The sequence below is a fragment of the Brienomyrus brachyistius genome, unplaced genomic scaffold, assembly GCF_023856365.1.
Source record: "Brienomyrus brachyistius isolate T26 unplaced genomic scaffold, BBRACH_0.4 scaffold27, whole genome shotgun sequence".
NCBI classification, from domain to species: Eukaryota; Metazoa; Chordata; class Actinopteri; order Osteoglossiformes; family Mormyridae; genus Brienomyrus; species Brienomyrus brachyistius.
Genome location: NW_026042306.1, coordinates 573,835 through 597,567, shown reverse-complemented (window position 1 = coordinate 597,567; position 23,733 = coordinate 573,835). Strand labels below are relative to the sequence as shown.

Genomic DNA, 23,733 nt, shown 5'->3' with positions numbered 1-23,733 from the left:
ACCAGGAATGATGCCCATGGAGCCCCTGGTTGATTTGGCATGGACTGACCCGAAAGTACATTCATATGCTTAGTCTTGATCAACCTCTACAGAAGTTCTGTAATTTCTGTTTCATCATATTTTAACATTTACAGCATTTAGCCGACACATTTATTCAGACTGAACTGCACTGCCCAATTATAACGACAATTTAATGACATAATTTGGTAACTATATCGGATAAACCAATTCTACTGTCAGAACTCATCTTCTAGGTATTTTAATACTATTATTTAAATATCTGATTTAACATCTGATGTATCACCTTTTAATCAAAAGGCTGTACTCCACAGTACAGGTCTGTCAAGTAAGCATGTGAATTCACTGAATAAACTGAAGACATGCTGAACACAAAATAGATCAGAACGTGATCTAAAATGTACTTAACCTGGAACACTGAACAGGTTCCTGCACACTAACATAAACAGAAAATTGACCTCAAGAGTGACACATATTGGTGGCCACCAAATCATGTCCTTTTCTTAGCACATCATGAGTCGAGAAAGAACATTTCTTTTATACCTGGCTTCATCACCTAAGAGACAGTTACTCAAGGTGTTAAGCAATGCCATTGCAATAACAGTCAGTCAATGATTCACAGTAGTTGCCCATGGCTTAAAATGCGTAAATTAAAGCTGTACCAAGATGTAACTGACACAATTACAATAAAATCTTAAAATCCTAACATCCTCAGACTTTTGGGCTTTTATTCGGTTAAGTGTATTGTATGGTATTGATGTGCTCCTACATACACAAAGCTAAAAATGCCCAGGAGTCCATAGTGGGAACACAATAATGTCCTTCCTCTCTGCATCATTCTGAAATGGAGATCAATATTTTACATGAAGTACTCTTACACTAGTTCTAAATAATAATCACCCAGGAAAATTTGTACTTACAGGAAGGGATTGAAGTGGCTCACAGTTGTAGGGAGGAAGCCAAGTCCGGGTGACAATGTACCTTGTCCCGGCATGGTAGTGTGCACCGCCGTATAATTTTGTCTGTAAGCAAAAATATACTAGTATAAATCAACTGAATGAAATTATATTTAAGCAATTTATTCCATACTGATAGCATGCATATGAAAAAGGTCTAAGTAAAATATTAAAAGCCTCTAAAATAAACTGAAAACCTGAGACAAACCACAGAGATCAACAAACGATGTTTATTAAAAACAATGCTTATTACTATCTACTTGTCATGTTGGTGAAATTATTAAAAGAATTTGTTATAAAGATTATCGAAAATATGTAGTAAAAATCAAACTCACTGCGCATGAAATCGGATGCAACATACCTTGAAAAAGCAAAGCCGCTTTTAAACGGGGATCCATGTTTACAATTTGGTTTATAAAACAATGTTCCTTTTAATGTAATGGCAACTGTAATATCAGAAAACACAATACAAAGTGTAAGGATTACTGCGCCTACGGCTTCTAACTAAATACACGTAACTGTCAGATGGTTAATAAGACTTTGCAGCAAAACGAGTAAAAATACATTTTTTTTTTAAAGTAAACATTAAACGTTTTCATGGAAAGCCAGCTCTATATGACAAGTGCTAAAACAGCTCGTCAAGCAACATAACGTTAGACTCAAATATTGTGTGCACACGATATTATTTTTATATGTTTGTCGCGTCGCTTAACTTACTTCAGGTTCGAAGACTTAGTCCAGACTCTCTCTTGGTACAAACACAGTGTAGATCGCGTGTTTCCTGTGGAGCTCCATTTTACGGCGTAAAGATTAGCCCCACTTTACGTTCTTAAAGATCACGTGTTTCCTGTGGAGCTGACATATTTCCTGTGGAGTTCCACTCTACAGTCTTCTGCAGCTGGACCCTCTTGAAAACATCCGAGAATTTCCCCACTCAAAGTAAGTGTAAACAAAATGGCTGGAAAACGGCATCTGCGCCGAGGGTTCCCGAGTGGTTCCGAATCGACAATCGTCGATGTGGAATGCACGGGAAATTCAAATTTCGTCATTCTTGGGCGTTTTCCATGCGATTTTTACGAAATAAAAAATTTTAAAAAATTCGGGTCGGAGGCATTTCGGCGGGTCGGGAGGGGACGAGAACCAATTTTTTTTTTTAAGTGGCCTAAAGGAAGGGGGAGAACTCAGTACTAACCGGAGCGTGCATCGCCTGGCACTTATCGGGACTCAGTGTTGGTCTCCTGCCTGGACTGAAAGGGGCTCCCCAGTCTGTGTGTGAAGGTGGGTGATGATGGCACGTCCGATTGTGAATAGCTTTGCAGCTGCTGATGCATTTTAATCATTAGAGGGACTTGTGAAGAAGGAGGTGCCGCCTATTAATGTTGCTTGCTTATGGCGTTATGAGCCCTGAGTGTGCATCGGTCAGAATGCATCAGTCCGTCGTTCCACCAGCCTTTATTAACAAGAGCAACTTGCTTTCGTGGGGATATACGTGTGGTTCTGCAACAACCAAATTGAACTCCCGGTAAACATCACACACCGCCAAATAACAGCAATTATCTCGTTCCGGAATGATAAATTAACAGCCTTTTATATTTAAACAATATTTAAATGAGTTAGCACAATAGCTCTGCAGCCGACTTAGCATGGGCTGACTGCACTAAGAACGCAATGTTATGCCATCCTTCATAAATAAGGTATTTAAACATACTTAAAATGCAGAACTTAAATCATAAACATAATAAAGGATTACAGTTAAGGGAGCAAACGTTAACCAAATACAAACGTACGGCTCTTGGACTGAACAAGTATGGAAGATTATAAGCACAAAAATTCAAATGGCAATTCATTTTGCAATTGTCAATTCAATATTCAATCAGAGCATGCATTTCTCATTTCAATATTTAATCTGTGCATGTAATTTGAAAATACATTCTGCAATCGGCATTTCAATGTGCAAAGTGCTTATGAAATCCTTAATTCATTTAAAAATATTTTGAATAACAAATAGAATAACAAATCACTGAATTGCATTTCGTATTACCATGGGCTTGTTGCCTCTTTATTCAAATGGCAATGGCGTCCCCGGGAATTGCATTGCATGTTCGGGAGAAAACTCAATTTGCAATTCCCAACTGTCAGACCGCTCATCAAGGTGGACCTTCATTAACGACGTCACTTCCTTGTGCCCTCAATGGCCACCACAGGTATCTCGATGGCATGTCTCCCCAATCTGCGTGTAACCAACTGCGTGACTTGATGTAACGCCTGAGCTACATTAGTTTGCACCCTTCTCGTATCAAGTCCAGTTAAGATTGTAAGTTCCTCTACCCTCTGTGACAACACAAACGACCTATCAAACGCATCTACTGCTGATACCCGATTAATTTCCATGTCATCTGCTAAGGCAGAAATATTTACTGCAAGCTCTTCTGCTGCCATTACTCATTCTAACTAAATGAACAAATCCGTTGAATGCTAACGAGGCCCTAAACAAGGAAGTGACGTCGTTAATGAAGGTCCACCTTTACTGCTAGTACAAATAAAGTATTAATTGTTAACAACTGTTAACTGTTAATGCTGCAGCAGCATGCTCTTTATAAACAGGCTTAAAAACACAGCCTGTACACAATTAGCAAAATGTGAAAGGGTCAGTCCGTGCCAAATCAACCAATGTCCAGAAAAGTTCCATGCGCATCATTCCTGATTTTGATGAAAACTTGGTATTTTGATCCTTATAGAGAACACTGAAAATTCCCCAAGTTTTATTGAAAAATTCAGATGCAGTCCAAAGTGAACCAAAAACTGATTTTTGCAAGTCCATAGCTTTGAAGTGCTTCCCGTGAGCTTAATTTTAATGCCAGATTCTGAAAGAGCAGGGAAAAGTATACCAGGAGAGCAATTTTCAGCTCTCTAGCATGCTTAGAAGCGAACATATGGTCTCTTGAAAACCCTTACAAATTACATGCGTGATTCGTGAGTGCAAAAAAGGGGCGTGGCACCCAAATTTGAAAGGGCCATAACTTTGGACTGCATCAGAATTTTTCAATAAAACTTGGGGAATTTTCAGTGTTCTCTATAAGGATCAAATTTTAAATACCAAGTTTTCATCAAAACCAGGAATGATGCCCATGGAGCCCCTGGTTGATTTGGCATGGACTGACCCGAAAGATCATGAAAGAGATGCCAGTGTTGCTAACCAGTAAGTGGGGGAACTGGGTGTCGTTCGGGGAGGGATTGGGTGTTAGTTGGGTTTAGAGGTCCTGGAGCTTACATTTGTGCCCCCCTCCCATCTCTGATGCAGGATTTTGACAGAATGGCTGGAGTCCAAATTCGGTAACTCGGAGAAGCAAGAAAACAGGGAGATGGTCCCCAACGGACACATGCAAACCTTGAGCATCAGCAGCGGCCTGCGGAGCGTGGGGGAGCGCATGCACACAGTGCACGTGTGTGTGAAGGTGTGGCAGATGGGGGGGAACTTGCCGATGAATATCGACAGGCTTCATGCCCCTGTGTTGCATGTTCTGTCATTAATGTTAGTCTAGCATAGCTTAACATAGCCTAGCATAGTCTGGCACTATGTGATATTAGCAGGTCCTGTGGTAACACAGATGTTTGCGAAGGGTGCAAGTGCAGGAAGTGAGGCCATGTTTCTCACTGTGGGTCAGGTGGCCCGCGGGCCCCTCAGCGAGGAAGGCCAGTTGGCATTGGAGAAGCGGAAGGGGCTGATGGGCATGGGCGCCCTGCTGATGCTGCTGCCCTCGGCAGTCAGTCCCGGGGCTGATGAGGAAGACGGGGACATCTTCCTGTTATCCGCCCTGCTGCAACTCCGGCAGATCCAGCAGGCTAATGCCTGGCCACAGGCCCTTCCTCTGGTGGTGGTGGTCCCAGGGCAGGCTGGGCACAGGGCCAGCGATGAACGGCTAGAGGAAGGTGTGACACTAACCGTGTCTATGACAACAGGTGTCGCGTGGGATTCGCTTACTTTACTTATAGCATTTCTCTTGAGGCTATGTTTACGTATGCAGAGCTAATACAGTTGGTTTGTTCCTCCTGTCTGACCATCGGTTTCCTTTCCCTGTAAGACCTGATGCTTCAGACACTCATTGAGGAAGGTTTGATTTCAGAGTACATGTTCGTCCATATCCCCGAGACCACGAACGAACCCCAAGGATCCGAGCAGGTGAGTGTGCATGTTGTCGCTGGCCTCGGTAAGATTGAACCATGCCATTGACCATCACCCCCGTCTCCCCGCAGATCCGCCATGCCGTCAGGTGGCTCGCTGCCCGCTCCACGGCACCAGCCCGGCTCGTCTCGCAGACGTTGGTGCAGGTTGTGGAGGCCGGGCTCTGCCGCGAGTTTGCTAGTAGGCTTCACCGTGATCGGAGGGACCGTGACATGGCGGGACTGCCCTCCCAGGGCCCTGCACCCGTCATCGGCCTCTACAACACTGTCCTGGCTTTCTTGGCTGGCCTTGTGTCGTCCCCGAGTCTGGCTGGCCTCTCCTGGCCCGTGGCAGAGTTCTCGGTGCCAGGGGGTGGTGACTGCCTACCACATCTGCTCTGGAACTCGGCTGAGCACCTGGAGTGGCTCCAGGGGGCAGTCCTGAGCCTGCGGCTGCCCGACTGGCCGCTGCCAGCCGTGGGGGGTATGTCCATGCCTCAGATTCGGAATTCGGATTTCTTGCTAAGTGGCTGCTTCTTAGTCTGTTTCCTTAAATTTCTGCTGCTGCCACCGCTCCCCCCACCCAGCTCCTTGGAGCCAGCTGGTTGCCTCCATCTTCCAGTACGTATCTCAAATCCCATGGTCCCGCCACAGCCAGCCACTCCTTATGTCCCAGTTGGAGAACCTTTTGGAGAGGCTGCGTCAGGACTGTGTGGGCCGAGGTGGGGGGCCGGACAAGGAGCCCACTTTCTGGGAGGTGCCCTGGGACGAAATTGTCATGCTCTGTGTAGAGCACCAACTCCGGGACTGGAACCCTCCTGGGTGCCCCGTGAGTGAAGGTGAGGGGGGTGGGGTGGGTCTGACGTTTGGGGGGGCCTACTGGGGATGCCATGCAGGTGTGAACCTATCCCACCATCTTCAGATGTCATCAGTGACGACGGAGAAATCCCGGTGTATTTCCTGAGCGATGGGCTGCAGGGCTTCATACCGCCGTCCTGCTGGGTGGATGCCGTAAAGCAGACGCACAGGGACAAGCAGCAGGGGAAGGCAGGGTAAGAGCCAGCCAGCCATGTAAATCTAACACATTCCAGATAGACTGTTAACAGTGACCTGCAGATTTAATGAATATTATTTACTATTAAATGGAAGAAGAGGGAAAGCCATCAGCTTCCAGTCTTGCTCATATCCCCAAGAGTGGTGTACAATACTGGCTTCTTATCCAAAGTCTCTGCCATTGCAGGTGTCACCAGAGCATGTGGCCTCATCCTCGACTGGCCAGGCCACGTCTTCAACAGAAGCTGTTTCACAGCATGGTTGAGGACCCTGAGTCCGGATCCGGTGTTGCCCCTGTTTTGGATGCTGCCTCCAGCCCCCAGGACCTCCTGGCTCGCATTGAGGAGGAGAAAGAACAGAGCCGCAGGTCTGACAGAGAACAGACATGCTACACACGTGTACTCTCTCATGTGAGTTGTGGCATAAACATTGAGCCATTTCCTGTTTGACTTGGATCTGCAGGTTCGAGGACCAGCTGCGTACCTGGCTTGACGTCGAGTCCCTGGGCCCTTCCTCTTCCTCCTCACCACTTTTCTTGCCTTCTTCGTTACTGTCTGTACCGGAGATCGTAGTGCCCTCCCCAAAGATGGCTGCCCCACCTGCACTTGCCCTGGTATTGACCCTGTGCCTACACAGTTGCTCACATTTTAAGACCCCAAGTACCCTGTGCTCATCAGTTGAGACTGTTTCTGTGCCCATTTTTGTAGCAGAAGGAGCGCAGTGTCCGCAGTGACCAGGCCAGGGGAGCTGCCAGTTTGTATATTTCCGCAGATGTGACACAGGCGCGGATATAATCTCCCAGGCCGAAGGACGCCGAAATCTACCGCGCTGTAAGAACTCTGTTTCGACTTTTGAAGGCCGTATTTTTGGGCTTTTTACACAATGAATCCGTCTGGGCTTTTCGGCAGAACACAAGGCGGAGCGTTTCAGTCTCCGCGCGCCCCGACCTCGGGGCTCTTTTCCTTCGGCCAGCAGAACGCCCCTTTCGTGCAGCCGCCTGCCCTCGGCCAGGGCACCGGCCAGACCTCGCTCTTCAGTACATCGTCTGCCTTCGGCCAGACCGGATCCCTTTTCGGGCAGCCTGGCGGGACGGCGTCTGGACAGGCCCCGACCTTCGGCATGCCCGGTTCTGGGAGTCAGACCCCGTCGTTTGTACAGAGCGACACCAGGTTCGGCCCGCCGCCCTCCTTCGGGCAGCCGGCCGGGGTCGGTCAGAGCTCTGTCTTTAACCAGAACTCGGCTTTTCCCCAGACCTCTGCCTTCGGACAGACCGGCGGATTTGCTCAGCACACACCCGGCTTCGGCGGCTCTAACGCTATCTCCGCCTCCTCTGTTCCCCCCTCCTCGGGGTCTAGTCAACCACTGAGATTCGGACAGTTGTCCACAGGGTCTTCTTCGGTATTCTCCCCTGGAAGCGTTCAGGGCCGCGGATTTAGCACCTCAGAGTTCAGCTTCAAGCCGTCAGACGCAGCTGTGTTCAAACCTATTTATAGCGCCAGTCCTGAACCGGCTGTGTCCCAGGCTGTGTCCGAGTCTTTTGGTTCCAGCCCATCCAGCACCACCGCTACCAGTATGGACAGCAGTGGGCCTGCTCCTGCTGCCTCTGAGTTCCTTTCTGGAGCATTAGGTTTTAGCTTCTCACAGCCCATCGCAGTGTCCAGCAGCATCCAGCAGCATCCTCCCCACCAAAGATGCACATCCCAGCACCACCCAGGAGTTCAGCTTCTCGAAACCAGCAGCACCCTCCGTTGGTGCTGGCAGTGGCCTGGGTGGGGGGACCTCCCAGGCCGCCTCTGTCTCCAGGTACTCTGCCTCTAGCCTCCATGAGCCCCGGCCACTGTTTGGTGCTGTCAGCTTTGGTCCGCTAAAACCCAAGACTGACGCTGGGGTTGTGTCTGGTGAGGTCCGTGGGGGGGGGCGGTGAGGGGGAGAATGCAGGGGAGGCAGCGGCTAAGGGTACCAAGCGGAAGGAGGAGATGGTGGAGCATTTATCAGAGGAGCCCCAAGTTGGTGCTGACTCCGCCCCCAGGCACCCTCCCAAGAGGCCCCTGGTCCGGGGCCGGGGGCCTGTCAGCAGCATCTTTCGCAGTGCCTTGACCAGCATCCTGAAGACACCGGCCCTACAGACCCGGCGAGAGCCGAAGAGGAGTGAGGAGCCACAGCCAGACTGGGGGGAGGCGGAGCACCAGGGTTCGATGGCACCGACCACCAGCCACTCACCCTCAACGCCGCCAAGGTCACAGGCCCCAACCCGGGAGGTCCTTGAGAGGGCGGAGGAGTTGGGTGAGTACTCCCAGGAAGAAGCACATTGGGTTCGAAGCCAAGTATAGTCTGAAAAACTGAACTCTGTGACACTTGCCACAGATCCCGAAACTGAGGCAGCATCAACAGTGAGACGTGCCCGCCGCCTGGACAGCACAGACAGCCTGGGGGGGATGTCACCCTCCGAAGCCATGGTGCTCCAATGCAAGAACATTCCAGCCAGTCTTAACAGCAAGGACATCCTGGGGGAACATTTCCGCCAGTTCGGACGTGTGCAGCGGATCTTCTGCAGGCCCCAGAAGAACCTGGCCATAGTGCACTTCCACGACCATGTGAGCAATGGCTTTGCACACCTTTGGGGGGGGGGCTTGGTCGCTGTACTCATTAGGCTGTGGTCTCGTCCATGATCTCCCGGGCTTTCCTCACTGACTTTTGGTATCTTTCAGGCTTCTGCTGCCAAAGCCAAGAAGAAGGGCAAACTGCTGCGCAGGCATGAGCTCACCATCTTCTGGCAGAGGAAGAAGCAGAGTGAGTGACTATTACGGTGCTCTCTATCTGTGCATCGAGCCAGGGCGGGGTCTTTGTGACTCGTTGCAGCCTTTCATTCCCATGTCAGCTGTTTCGATGAACTGGTTCTGTGTGTCTCTTAGGTCCAGGAGAGAAGGGCCAAAGGCCTCCAGATGACCCTGATCCTCAGAGCCAGGCAGGAGGCTTTGAGTCAGCCCCTGTCTGCAAAGCCCTCTCCAAATCCACCTCCGGCTGGTCCTCCAGCTCATCCCTATCCAGAGGGTAATCTTGTCTTTAAATCATCATCTTACCGTAAGAGTAAATAACTCAATTTTACAATAAGATGGCCGGGTCTTTATTAAATTTAGTTAGGGAAGAAAATCACCTTTTTGAAACCCAATGCAAGTTCTTTAAAAAAAAAAAAAAATCTGGATCACTCTGGTTTTTTATTATGTATACATTTTGTTTGTTTTTTTTCCAAGCAGCTTGAGTTATGTTAGGTCATCTGGTAATGAAACTCTTTACCTCAGGCTCGGATTCGTGACATTAAAGTCAAACTGAGTTCTTTGGCTGCTATGCCCCCTACTGGCCAGGTGTTCAAAGGAGCCCAGGTTTTGCCAGCTTTTAGAAGCTCTTCAGCCTTTGGTCTGTCCCTCTCAGGTCACCAGCCAAGAAACCCCTGGCGACAAAGGCCCTGCAGTTTGAGAGTGAGCCGCAGATGGAGCCCAGCCCAGACGGCCTCGAATCCGAACATCTAGCCAGCAGCCTCCCCTCTCCCCTCTTCCACCTGATTGGCCAGGTAGCTGAAACCGCAGAGGAGAAGTATCGTCTGCTAGAGCAGCGGGACAAGATCCTGCGACAGGGTAGGTCCCCCTAGGGTCACGTTGCTGAGCCACCCCCCCCTCCCACCCCAAAGTGAATCGCCAGCTGACACGGTCTCCTCTGGCACAGCTCGGCCCAAGAGGACCGACCTGGATCTGTCCAAGGTGTTTGTGGGTACGTGTCCTGACATGTGTCCGGAGAAGGAGCGTTACATGAGGGAGACCCGGAACCAACTGAGCTCTTTTGAGGTCATCCCCAACACGGAGAAGGTATCACCACCCCTGCCCCTCTTTCCTAATGCTTCCCCCTCCCCGCCATGAATTGACAGACCACAGGCTGCAAATCACCCTCTGCACCCCACGCAGGTGGACCACACTGCTGCCATTAAGGAGTACAGCAGGTCCTCTGCTGACCAGGAGGAGCCCCTCCCCCATGAACTGCGGCCCCTTACTGTGCTGAACATGACCATGAACTACCTGGTTACCCAGGTCATGGACCAGGGTGAGGACAACTACCGTGACTGGTATGACTTTGTGTGGAACCGCACACGAGGTATCCGGAAGGTGAGCAACATTAGTCCGTGTCTCATTATTCCTGTGCCCTGCGGGCCTCGCCCTGATCCTTTTTCTGGGCCATCTGCAGGATATCACTCAGCAGCACCTGTGCGACCCGCTTACGGTGTCCCTTATTGAAAAGTGCGCCCGCTTCCACATCCACTGCGCACACCACCTGTGCCAGGAGCCCATGATGTCCTTTGATGCTAAGATCAACAATGAAAACCTGACCAAATGCCTGCAGAGCCTCAAGGAGATGTACCAGGACCTGGCCAGCAAGAACATCTACTGCCCTCATGAGGCAGAGTTTCGGCAGTACAGCGTGCTCCTGAAGCTCAATGATGGAGACATCCTCCGGTGGGTGGCTGGCCGGCAGTCGGTGTCCCGTGTCACCGTGGCACCTCTCCAGCTGACATTTCATTCCCTCCCTACCTGCAGGGAGGTGCAGCAATTCCGGGCGGAGCTCCGAAACTCTCCGGAGGTGAAGTTTGCCGTCCAGGCCTTTGCCGCTGTCAACAGCAACAACTTCGTGAGGTTCTTCAAGCTGGTCAAGGTGGCCTCGTATCTGGCTGGTTGCATCTTGCACCGCTACTTCGACCAGGTGGGGGAGCCGTTGCTCCGCTCCCTACATCCTCATCAGCCCCAATACCTCACTTACCTGGACCGCTCTGGTGCCCCCTACAGGTGCGCCGTGAGGCTCTGCGGGCCCTGAATGTGGCCTACAGCTCCCGTGGTTCCACCACATTCCCGGTCGAAGACCTGGTCCGGATGCTCATGTTCCAGAATGCCGGCGAGGCTTCGGACCTCGCGCTGCAGTATGGGCTCGCGGTCGATGCAGGGTAAGGCTGGGCTGTGCTTCGTTGTCCCTTTTGTGTTGGGGGCAGGGTGGCTTATCTCTGATGGGGGTGCTAATCTATGATGGGTGGTATATTTTATTGAAGCTCTGCCCTCCCCCTAGCATGGTGGAGCTAAGCCGGACAGCGTACCAGGAGCCTGAGATCCAGCCACGTCCAAAGCGCTCTGTGGCCATCGCAAGGAAGCGGGAGGTGCTGGTGGGCCAAGTGGTCAACGGCGCGCCACTGCCCAACCCACCCCAACACACACCCGTCAACAGCTTTGACAGCCGCAACAAGTACCGTGGGGATGGGCAGCCAGCGGAGGCAGGCAGTGTGCCCAGGGCTGGTGCGTCTGCACTCCACCTTCCGCTAACTGTTACGCTTCGTCCACCTTCTGGCCTCTGATTGTAATTTTGTCATTTTTCCTGCCCACGCTGTAGCAGCCTCCCCTCAGAGGCCCCCCATTGAGCTGGATGCGCGGGCCCTCCAGCACCGATCCAAGATGCCGAGCGACCCAGCGGAGTCAGCTGGCCTCCCTGGTAGAGAGGAGAGTGGAGCACTTGGGGCATCTCCGTCGGAGGCACCACCAGTCGCCCCACCTACGCCTCCCCCACCGGAGCCCGTTTACACAGAGCAGGTGATAGATTGCTCATTGCTGCGTGTCAACCCAGTAGCAGTGTGTTGGTATTGCCATAGTAATGACAAATAACCCCCCCCCCCCCTTGCAGGACATCGCCACGGAGGTAGAGGCCATGCTGGAGGAGGTAGTGCAGGCCGAGGTGGCTGACGTGGCTGCCACCGGAGCCGAGTACATCTCTGCTGCACTCAGGTAGGAGCGTGAGCCAGATAGGGAGCAGTGGCCTCTAGAGGGTTGTCACACTCAACCAACACCAGTTTGGTGATGTGGATGGGTTGTTGCAGCATGTGCAACGGCCAGGTGGAGGCAGTGCTGAGTGAGGTGGTGGAGCAGATGCTGCGGGAGGTTTCTGCTGCCGAGATCCAGGCAGAGAGGGAGCATATCGCTGAGGAGAAGCGCAGGATGGAGGAAGCCAGGTAGGCCTCACCTGTCTGGGCTGGGGAGGAGGGGTGGGTGCATTTTGAGGGGATGTGCCATCTGATGGGCCTGTCTCTGTCAGGAGAAAGCAGGAACACGAGGAGCTCCTGGCCCGGCTCAGCAAGACACTGTGTGCCGAGATCACACAGGAGGTGCTGCGCGACTGCATCGTGGAGACTGCCTCAACAGAGATCAGGTACTGGTGAGCCAAGGGGGATCAGAGGTCATAGAGAGTGTTCAGATAACTGTATATAGGCTGAACGCATGCCCCTTCGTGCCAGGCGTGCCCAAGAAGAGCAGGCAAAATGTGTGGCTCGCAGCTCACAAGACGTGTGTGAGGTACTGCTGGAGGAGACGCTGTGTGGTGAGCTCACCCTGCTGGCCCAAGACGTCCTGGAAGCAGAGCTTCTGAGTATACGCAGGTTCATCAAAAGGTAAGGGGACCAGATATTTTGCCCACATGCTCGCCGACAACCGGGCTTCACCCTGTGCATGTGTTGCAGGTGGCGTGATGTGGTGGCCGTGCGCAGGCAGCTGAAGCGACAGATGCGTGATTTTCCTGCTGCCCCTGGCTGTGTGGACCCCCGCTTCAGGCTGCAGGCCTTGGCCCCCAGTGCCCCCCCCTCACCCTGCCTGGACAGGCTGGCCCGGGGCGTGGTCAACCTGGGGCACGCTGGGGACCTCTCTGTTTCCTGCACCAGGTACATCTCTCACAGCATAATAATGCTGACATAATATTCATAATAGAGGTGCACCGATCCCACTTTTTCAGTGCCAATATAATCCTGATACCTGAACATAAGGTATTGGCTGATTATGAGTATGATCCAGTACCAAAGCTCTTTTTTTTTTTCCAAGCTAGTAAATACAAATGGAAAAGAAGTTTTAATTAGCCCACAAGAAACATACATAAGATACTGTTCCACCTCTTTTGTGCATCTTGTATTGAGCATTTTTGAGACATTTTGCAGTTGTTTGAATATCTTCACAAGTACACCCAAGTGGCATGCGTCACTTTTCACTGTGATAGCAGCACCTCGTGTATCAAGCTATAGCGAGTGCGCAAAACAGCCCAAGCTGGCTTCCAAATCCATCGCTTTTTTTCATATTACTTGCATTGCCGTAATTGAGTGCACTATTAGTGGGATTTTCCACTGAATGTTACTTTGTTTTTACAAAGATCGCAAATCGCTGTGCTACTGGTTGTTTCAAGCATAAAATTCTTCCAGGTTTTAGACATGTTAGTTTGCTTCGCAAGCATGCAAGTTGCATTTGCTACCATCACCTGATCCTTCCACTACAAAGGACATGCACATGACGTCATAGCAGGGGAAGTCACTGCACTCACACACACTGAGTGTCAAAAAACCGAGGAAGCGTTAACGTTCAGCTTGAATGCCACAAAAAATAAAAAAGGGGGGAAAGCTGTTGTGCGATTTGATTGTACCACTCAGTATAAGAAGAAATAGACTGGCAATAACTAAATAATTATTGAACATGGATCGGTCACATGTGGCCGATGTCCGATCCGTCTGATTAGGTATCTTGAATATTGGATCGGGGCACCTCTGCTGAATTAGACAGTACTTCCCAAAATGACTTCCGTCCTGTCCGTTTATTTTGCTGGCCATTGATTTGCTATAGTGTTAAGTGTACCGATGCTGACACTCTGCTGCCTTCTGCAGGTTGGCGAAGATGCGAAGGGAAACCGAGCATCAGATGAAGGTCCACTTGTTCTACCAGCAGCTCCTGAGGTATGGTGCTACTGTAGAGTAGCTGTTAGCCATCCATCACTCTCCATGTGCTCATCTACATCTCCATCCACTTCAGCGAATCTGGGGGCCACTGGACCTGCTCAGTCTGGCAGCAAGCGTCTCGAACCCATCTGACACAATCTTCTGGAAGGCAGCCCTCTTGTTGCCAAGTGATCATGAAAGAGATGCCAGTGTTGCTAACCAGTAAGTGGGGGAACTGGGTGTCGTTCGGGGAGGGATTGGGTGTTAGTTGGGTTTAGAGGTCCTGGAGCTTACATTTGTGCCCCCCTCCCATCTCTGATGCAGGATTTTGACAGAATGGCTGGAGTCCAAATTCGGTAACTCGGAGAAGCAAGAACACAGGGAGATGGTCCCCAACGGACACATGCAAACCTTGAGCATCAGCAGCGGCCTGCGGAGCGTGGGGGAGCGCATGCACACAGTGCACGTGTGTGTGAAGGTGTGGCAGATAGGGGGGAACTTGCCGATGAATATCCAATCCCAATCCCTCCCCTGTGTTGCATGTTCTGTCATTAATGTTAGTCTAGCATAGCTTAACATAGCCTAGCATAGTCTGGCACTATGTGATATTAGCAGGTCCTGTGGTAACACAGATGTTTGCGAAGGGTGCAAGTGCAGGAAGTGAGGCCATGTTTCTCACTGTGGGTCAGGTGGCCCGCGGGCCCCTCAGCGAGGAAGGCCAGTTGGCATTGGAGAAGCGGAAGGGGCTGATGGGCATGGGCGCCCTGCTGATGCTGCTGCCCTCGGCAGTCAGTCCCGGGGCTGATGAGGAAGACGGGGACATCTTCCTGTTAGCCGCCCTGCTGCAGCTCCGGCAGATCCAGCAGGCTAATGCCTGGCCACAGGCCCTTCCTCTGGTGGTGGTGGTCCCAGGGCAGGCTGGGCACAGGGCCAGCGATGAACGGCTAGAGGAAGGTGTGACACTAACCGTGTCTATGACAACAGGTGTCGCGTGGGATTCGCTTACTTTACTTATAGCATTTCTCTTGAGGCTATGTTTACGTATGCAGAGCTAATACAGTTGGTTTGTTCCTCCTGTCTGACCATCGGTTTCCTTTCCCTGTAAGACCTGATGCTTCAGACACTCATTGAGGAAGGTTTGATTTCAGAGTACATGTTCGTCCATATCCCCGAGACCACGAACGAACCCCAAGGATCCGAGCAGGTGAGTGTGCATGTTGTCGCTGACCTCGGTAAGATTGAACCATCCCATTGACTATCACCCCCGTATCCCCGCAGATCCGCCATGCCGTCAGGTGGCTCGCTGCCCGCTCCACGGCACCAGCCCGGCTCGTCTCGCAGACGTTGGTGCAGGTTGTGGAGGCCGGGCTCTGCCGCGAGTTTGCTGGTAGGCTTCACCGTGATCGGAGGGACCGTGACATGGCGGGACTGCCCTCCCAGGGCCCTGCACCCGTCATCGGCCTCTACAACACTGTCCTGGCTTTCTTGGCTGGCCTTGTGTCGTCCCCGAGTCTGGCTGGCCTCTCCTGGCCCGTGGCAGAGTTCTCGGTGCCAGGGGGTGGTGACTGCCTACCACATCTGCTCTGGAACTCGGCTGAGCACCTGGAGTGGCTCCAGGGGGCAGTCCTGAGCCTGCGGCTGCCCGACTGGCCGCTGCCAGCCGTGGGGGGTATGTCCATGCCTCAGATTCGGAATTCGGATTTCTTGCTAAGTGGCTGCTTCTTAGTCTGTTTCCTTAAATTTCTGCTGCTGCCACCGCTCCCCCCACCCAGCTCCTTGGAGCCAGCTGGTTGCCTCCATCTTCCAGTACGTATCTCAAATCCCATGGTCCCGCCACAGCCAGCCACTCCTTATGTCCCAGTTGGAGAACCTTTTGGAGAGGCTGCGTCAGGACTGTGTGGGCCGAGGTGGGGGGCCGGACAAGGAGCCCACTTTCTGGGAGGTGCCCTGGGACGAAATTGTCATGCTCTGTGTAGAGCACCAACTCCGGGACTGGAACCCTCCTGGGTGCCCCGTGAGTGAAGGTGAGGGGGGTGGGGTGGGTCTGACGTTTGGGGGGGCCTACTGGGGATGCCATGCAGGTGTGAACCTATCCCACCATCTTCAGATGTCATCAGTGACGACGGAGAAATCCCGGTGTATTTCCTGAGCGATGGGCTGCAGGGCTTCATACCGCCGTCCTGCTGGGTGGATGCCGTAAAGCAGACGCACAGGGACAAGCAGCAGGGGAAGGCAGGGTAAGAGCCAGCCAGCCATGTAAATCTAACACATTCCAGATAGACTGTTAACAGTGACCTGCAGATTTAATGAATATTATTTACTATTAAATGGAAGAAGAGGGAAAGCCATCAGCTTCCAGTCTTGCTCATATCCCCAAGAGTGGTGTACAATACTGGCTTCTTATCCAAAGTCTCTGCCATTGCAGGTGTCACCAGAGCATGTGGCCTCATCCTCGACTGGCCAGGCCACGTCTTCAACAGAAGCTGTTTCACAGCATGGTTGAGGACCCTGAGTCCGGATCCGGTGTTGCCCCTGTTTTGGATGCTGCCTCCAGCCCCCAGGACCTCCTGGCTCGCATTGAGGAGGAGAAAGAACAGAGCCGCAGGTCTGACAGAGAACAGACATGCTACACACGTGTACTCTCTCATGTGAGTTGTGGCATAAACATTGAGCCATTTCCTGTTTGACTTGGATCTGCAGGTTCGAGGACCAGCTGCGTACCTGGCTTGACGTCGAGTCCCTGGGCCCTTCCTCTTCCTCCTCACCACTTTTCTTGCCTTCTTCGTTACTGTCTGTACCGGAGATCGTAGTGCCCTCCCCAAAGATGGCTGCCCCACCTGCACTTGCCCTGGTATTGACCCTGTGCTACACAGTTGCTCACATTTTAAGACCCCAAGTACCCTGTGCTCATCAGTTGAGACTGTTTCTGTGCCCATTTTTGTAGCAGAAGGAGCGCAGTGTCCGCAGTGACCAGGCCAGGGGAGCTGCCAGTTCTATGGCGAGGCGTCTACAGGAGCTGGAGCAGCTGATCTCTGCAAGCCGGGAGGAGGAGCTCGCATGTGAGCTGAAGCTAAGCTGCCTTCTGGACATTGTTGATGACTGAGTGTCATGTGACCCACCTGATGTCTGCCGTTGACTGCCACAAGTTGTCTCTCTTATGCCTGATTTCTGCAGTATATTTAGTTGTGTGGTACTTGTGCATATATTGCTTTGAAGAGTATGATGTACAGTAATTTACACAACATTGGGAGTGTTGTAACTGGGGGAAAAACATGTCATAGGAAATGGACAGTTTTTTAGGGGTTTTTTTTTGTGCAAATTTTAAATATTAAAATGTTATTGTATTTAGAAACCCATGGCTATTTCTTTGTTTTTTTTCCATCATGAAACTTTGTTTATTGTACTTTTAAATTGAATCACAATTTGCTGCAGAATCTTTAAAACCTGTGACGTTATTTGCCCATATTAGACACTCATACGTGGGGTTGTTACTGCTGTTTCTTTAACCTTGTGTATTGTTGGTCAAAATTAACAATTTAGGTAATATCTGCATTGTACACCATTGCAAAAGTATGTCTTTTTTTAGATTCTTAAAGAAATGTCATGCAGCTCAATTATATATTCATGTAATTGAACTGAAGATCACAGCAGTTCACTAAGCAGTCTGCCACTGAGTTCCTTTTATAAACTGGCTGGCTGGTTTTTAAGAAAATATGCCCGTGGATGCCCTACAGGTGGCAGCAGGGAGCCATCTGCATATGTACAGACAGTCTGCTGGTTAAGAATATTCGACTGACTTGATGTAGCTAAGATATTTTGCATTTAAAAGCAGATGGCCATAGATCCTATCATACTAATTTAGTTTAAAACTATTTTTAATATCAAACATATGCATTACTTTATGATGCTCATGAAAACATCACCCTGCTTTATTCTTTCGTGGGCTTGAGGTACAGTACTGTATGCAGTTATTTTTAATATTACTGTACTATAATGTTCTGTAGTATTACTCTTCTCACACCAATAAATTTGACTTTAAGACTGACTTAGGATGGATCTTCTATTCTGGGGACTTCCTGTATTCTGTATGATGTTCATTATGAACTGCTTCCTCTGATAGTTTTCTGCTTGTTGAAATAATGTCTACCTGCCCCTGCGCTCACTGTCATGTAATTCTGTTATGCACTTTTAAATGCAGGGAGCAGATAATCCCTCCCCCCCCCCTGCTGACTGTTCCAAATCATGGGTGCATGTTACAAGTGCGGAACATATTTTAACTTAGTACTAACTTAGCATCATATTTGATCTGATTCGACTGAATATTCCAGGTTTCCATCTCTCATGCATCTGGTGTGACGTGTTTTCAGACTCTCAGGCTGGCGCAAAGAAATCTTACGGCAAGTCTATTTTACACTAGTATAAACGTAAAATCAGCGACACCAAAGGCGTTAGAGTAGTTTGCAAAACCTACAGACTATTTAAAAGGTAACACAACTGTTGCATACGTTTTATATGCGTGTTATCTGGGTGTGCAGACTTGTGGCGAATTGAACGTCTCACTCCGGTCAGCTGAGCAAAGTTGGTAACCTTGGTATTGTGTGTAGGAGATTCGGTAAAACTATAATTTCGTTCTCCATTTACATGCCGAAAGTGTCTTTAAGTGTTATGTAGTTTTGCCTGAAACGCAAAAATAAAACAAAGCAATTGAAGCCAAGCAGTTGCTCAAATTCTGCTGTAGCGATTGAAGAACTTTTGTCGGAAGTTGGATTCGAACCCACGCCTTACTTCAGAGAACAGAATACACCTTACTTTGAAAGGCCATTTAGGCTGCGTGGGAGGCTTGAGACCGCTCGGCCATGGGGCAGTTTCCAGTTGAACCCTAAAGAGTAGGTTAAGTCCAGCCTTGGCTTCCAAGCTGACGTTTTTCTACATATGTGCTTGTGTATCATGGACAGTAAGAGGGGGCAGGCAAGGAGAGAATTTCTCTCTTTGGGGATCAATAGAGTGTTGTTATTATAACGTCTAAAACGTATGATGGTCTGTCGATAAATCAATAACAATATGAATGAAGTCAATGTTTATCTAAAGAAATCAGAATTCAGGAAAAGCCAGGGGCCGGACCGAGTGTAGGGGGCGTGGCCAGAGACTGCCTGCTGACTGTTCCAAATCATGGGTGCATGTTACAAGTCCGGAACATATTTTAACTTAGTACTAACTTAGCATCATATTTGATCTGATTCGACTGAATATCCCAGGTTTCCATCTCTCATGCATCTGGTGTGACGTGTTTTCAGACTCTCAGGCTGGCGCAAAGAAATCTTACGGGAATTGAACGTCTCACTCCGGTCAGCTGAGCAAAGTTGGTAACCTTGGTATTGTGTGTAGGAGATTCGGTATAACTATAATTTCGTTCTCCATTTACATGCCGGAAGTGTCTTTAAAGGGGTACCACCCATCCAGTATAGTTATCACTGGGCTATCACAATGTCATCACAATACTAAAGACTGAAACAAAGCCGTGAGGTCAGACCCTCTGTATACAGCACACAGTCTCACCCTCACATCCTGTATGACCACATTTCTGCTGTTCACATGGCATTTCTCCAGCTTCCATTGCCCTGCAATGGACTGACCCATGAAGGTCTACCTCACTTTACACTTTGCCCATGTCTTGTGTGTATACCCTGTCCGATCCTAACGTGTATTTAGTGTGTGTAAATCTCTCACTGCATCTGCATTTCGCAGTTCAGCTTCTGACAACATTGTGTTTCCCATCTGTGTATTTGGGTTCGGTGCTTGTTGGGTGCCTGTCGTGGTCCTTCTATTTACAATTGTACGCGGGGCATGCTGGGATATGCGCCCCGCCGGTGTTACACTAGTATAAAAAAAGGAATCTGGTCGAGTTTGTTCATTGACCAAATTTTGTTTTTGTGAACCAAATTGTTTGTAGGCCAAAGCATTTGTGAACTGCAAGCACTACTGTACTAATGATAAATTGGTATGAAAAAATGGAGACAATTTCTGAGACACCAGAGCGATCCGTGTACTGTAATATTTATCTCATCAATAACACAGTAAAAATACACATTAGCGCCAATTCATCTTCTTTATTCATCATGAATATTTTAATTCATTAATGCAGGAGTCTGTGATAAATCGCTATCAGCATTTGGTTTATAATGGCCAATTAATGATAACTAAAAAGAAACAGAGAGACTGAAGACAGAACTTTCAACCATGATATGAGTACTGTTGCTGCATAATTTGTCCACCAGGGGTCACAGCGCAACCCCCATCTCGGCAAGATGGATGACTTGAAATACGTTTCTATATCAAGTTGAATTATTTTTATTTCTATAGCACATTTAAAAACAATCTATGTTGTGCCAAAGTGCTGTAGGTCAAAATAATATAAATATATAGTAAAAGTAGAGACATTGGCCAATGTTACACAAAAAATAATCAGAATCAGACTGTGGTTTATTGCCAAGTAGGTTGACCCTACAAGGAATTATTTTTGGTATAATGGTGCTCCATGGAAAAACAAGACTAAGCAACAACCAAGTTCAAAAAACAGTGCAAAAGTTATACAATAATCTAGTAATAAATATAAAATCACTATAAATGTTAAATACATGATGTGCAAAGCAGAATAGTCAGATTAAATAGATAAATAAAATGTGTTCCTGTGTGTGCAGGGTCAGTACAGAGATGCATCTAATAAGAAGCGGTGTAAGGCTGAATTAGCTCCGAGACGGACTGGGGACCTATGCCATGTATCGCCTTAGAAAGAAATAAGAAATCTTTAAACTGTATTCTCAGAAATTCTCAAAACTTAACAGGTAGCCAATGCAATGCAGCCAACACAGGGGAAATTTGGTGTCTATTTTTTGTTGAGAGCCTGGTAGCACCGTTTTGAACAAGGTGTAGTCAGAATAAAGATGCTTCTGGTAAACCTGGGTACAGAGAACGGCAGTAACCCAATCAGGATAAAAGCAGGAGTAACTCTCCAGGTCTTTGGCTGAAAGGTGTGGTTTAAGCCAGGCTATTGAACTCAGCTGACAGAAACACCCCTTCACAACAGCATTTATTTGTTTATCAAACTCAGTGATGAATCAAAGATGACACCAAGATTTTTAGTATGTGACTGGAAGTTTTCTGAATGAGGCCCTAATTGTTCTCTGAGATCATGAACAGTGACCAAAACTCATTACCTCTGTCTTGTTTTCATTAATCTGGACGAAAGTCATTGCTGTCCTGTTCTTAATATCCTCCAGACAGTTAGAAAGGGCCACCAGAGAGCAGCAGTCACCAGGTTTTAATGGCAGATAGAGCTGCGTATCACCAGCATAGCAATGATATTTTACATAATAACGTTCACAAATAGAGCCCAAAGGAAGCATGTATAGAGGGAATATGAGAGGGCCTGTATCACAGGACTGGATATGTTTACAAGTAAGGCCATAGTACTGAAGGGGTGTGGCCATCCCACACAGTGACAAGCCCATTCATTCACCTCATCTAGGCCTTTTACTAGGGATTTAAGGTCCTGATTTTCCTCTCAGACCCTAGAAAACACTGCCAGGCTCAGATTCCCGATCCCACATCCTGCTGAAGCCCTTCCCAAGATCAGACACTAGTTTTGTTTTCCTTGTTCTTATAGTAAAATGATGGTCTTTGACTTTTATACATCATCACTGTTCTGTTAATTACACATGACCTAATCTAAGTATTACACAAACCAAGCATAATTACTTAGAGATGTCATAAGATGGAAAATCCTTATTCAGTTAATTATTTTCCCCACAGGTGCTGACAGTGTGTCTACAGTGAAATGGGCCTGTGTACAGAGAAGATGATCTGTAACAATCCCATGTTCCTATGGTGACAGATATAAAACTCATGTGAAATACTGGTGCAGAGGGTATAATGTGAGGTCATGTACTCCCATAGTACACACTGACTCTCCACAGGAGGGTAAAGTGTGAGTCAGAGATGATCCTGACCAGCGAGTCTTCACTGTGACCATCAACAATCTGACAGCTGAGGACTCCGATCGGTACTGGTGTGGTGTGAAGATCAGTGGAGCCTCTCTGATCAGGTTAATCTGTCAGTCACTGATGGTAAGATGTCTGTACTGCAGACTGTAGCCGATGAGATGCACAGTATGTAACATGTCACTGAGTCAAAAAGGAAGGACCTTAACACAAACACTGATGGAAAAATGTTTTAATATTTTAAAAATCTGCATTTTAATTTAATTCAATATGATAAACGAGACTTGGAAGAAGTAACAGTGTCAGCTAAATCGGGCGACTTCATGAGGTTAAATATGATAAGCAATATGTTAAAAAATGTCAGTTTATTGGCCAAACATTTACATACAGTATGTATGTTGTAATGGGCTGACATTCATAAAACATTTCATTGCTGTGCAAGTCTTTGAGTGTTTTACCTGTGTGTTGAAGTCCTCCAGGGCTGTCAGTGGACAAACAGGAGGTGACGGGTGTGGATGGAGACAGTGTTACTATGGAAACAACAAAAGACAAAGGATGTGGTGTAAGATTGGGGGCTCCTGTGCATCAGAGAGATCAGTGAGTTTGCATGGGAGGCCTGTCCTGATCAGGGATGACACAGAAAATAAAACCTTCATTGTGACAATGAGTGGGCTGGAGAGGAAGGACACTGGCTGGCATTGGTGTGCTGCTGGAAACCTGCAGATTCCAGTTCATATAACTGTCAAACGTAAGTAATTGATTTAAATCTGCCTGTGAATCCTTTGTGCTTGAATATAAATAGATAAATACTAATTTTATTTTATTTTTGAAACCCAGCAGTTTCACTCACAAAGGGGTTTGTGCTTCTTTGTGAGGATATTTATCAGCTGTTGTGAAACAATTATTTATTGGGATTATTGTTTCAATGATAGTGGCACGGTGGTCCAGTAGGTGGCGCTGTTGCTTCACACCTCCATGTTCAGGGGTTTGAATCTGGCTTCTGCTCTTTCTGTGTGGAGTTTGCATGTTCTCTACATGCTGTGTGGGTTTCCTCCAACAATCCAAAAACACACAGTCAGCCTAATTGGTGTCTCTAATATAGAATGTGTGTCTTCTAGTTTATGATCAGTCTAATTGTGTGAAGACTGACTAACATGTCTGTAGGTGGTTTTTCATTGCAGCGTAGGCCAGTGTTACAGTTGTACTCTGTAATATCTGTTCCAGTGCTGCATCCATCCATTGTCTGAAACTGCTTGTCTAATTCAGGGTCCCTATGAGCGCAAGGCAGGGTACGTTCCATGACAGGGTGCCAACCCATTGCAGGACACACTCACACTCCATTCTCTCGCACAAGCACACCTACCGGCAATTTGACAACTCCAATTAGCCTCAGCATGTTTTTGGACTGTGGGGGGAAATCAGAGTACCTGGAGGAAACCCCACAATGACACGGGGAGAACATGCAAACTCCACACACACAGAACTCTGGTAGAGACTTGAGCACACGTGCCAGAGGTGTGAGGTGACATTGCAAACCACTGCACCACCGTGCCACCCTGCTACAATAAATACATTATAATATGTTAATAAAATCATTTATCTCACCTGTTCACTATCAGTGCCGTGGGATGTGAATACTTTGGTCATGACACTAATTCATTGTTCTCCATCTAATCATTTTCTCTGTAGAATACCTTTCATAATTTATATTTCAGTTTCAAGAGTGACCTTTTCTTAGTCTTTATTGACTAACAGAGCACTGCTTTTTATTAACGAT

At 48.5% G+C, this 23,733-nt stretch overlaps 1 protein-coding gene and 1 pseudogene across 1 annotated transcript; both read left to right on the top strand.

The window, feature by feature from the left end:
- The first annotated feature begins 1,854 nt into the window (after positions 1-1,854).
- Positions 1,855-7,115, top strand: LOC125720876 (germinal-center associated nuclear protein-like). Its single transcript, XM_048996774.1, has 10 exons — positions 1,855-1,913; positions 4,276-4,429; positions 4,640-4,904; positions 5,057-5,154; positions 5,229-5,619; positions 5,723-5,974; positions 6,058-6,187; positions 6,376-6,555; positions 6,651-6,801; positions 6,896-7,115. Exons 2-10 carry the CDS (start codon positions 4,337-4,339, stop codon positions 6,980-6,982), a joined length of 1,647 nt encoding a protein of 548 aa, XP_048852731.1. The 5' UTR covers positions 1,855-1,913; positions 4,276-4,336; the 3' UTR covers positions 6,983-7,115.
- A 1,028-nt stretch (positions 7,116-8,143) lies between these two features.
- LOC125720865 (germinal-center associated nuclear protein-like) overlaps positions 8,144-23,733 on the top strand; it is a 167,756-nt pseudogene continuing 152,166 nt past the window's right edge.

Bases quoted from the DNA above. Each gene is read 5' to 3' on its own strand.
- LOC125720876 (XM_048996774.1), top strand. From the start codon at position 4,337: ATGGTCCCCAACGGACACATGCAAACCTTGAGCATCAGCAGCGGCCTG. The intron at 4,430-4,639 runs GTGTGGCAGATG...ACTGTGGGTCAG, and splicing joins CAGTGCACGTGTGTGTGAAG to GTGGCCCGCGGGCCCCTCAG. The intron at 6,188-6,375 runs GTAAGAGCCAGC...CTGCCATTGCAG, and splicing joins AAGCAGCAGGGGAAGGCAGG to GTGTCACCAGAGCATGTGGC.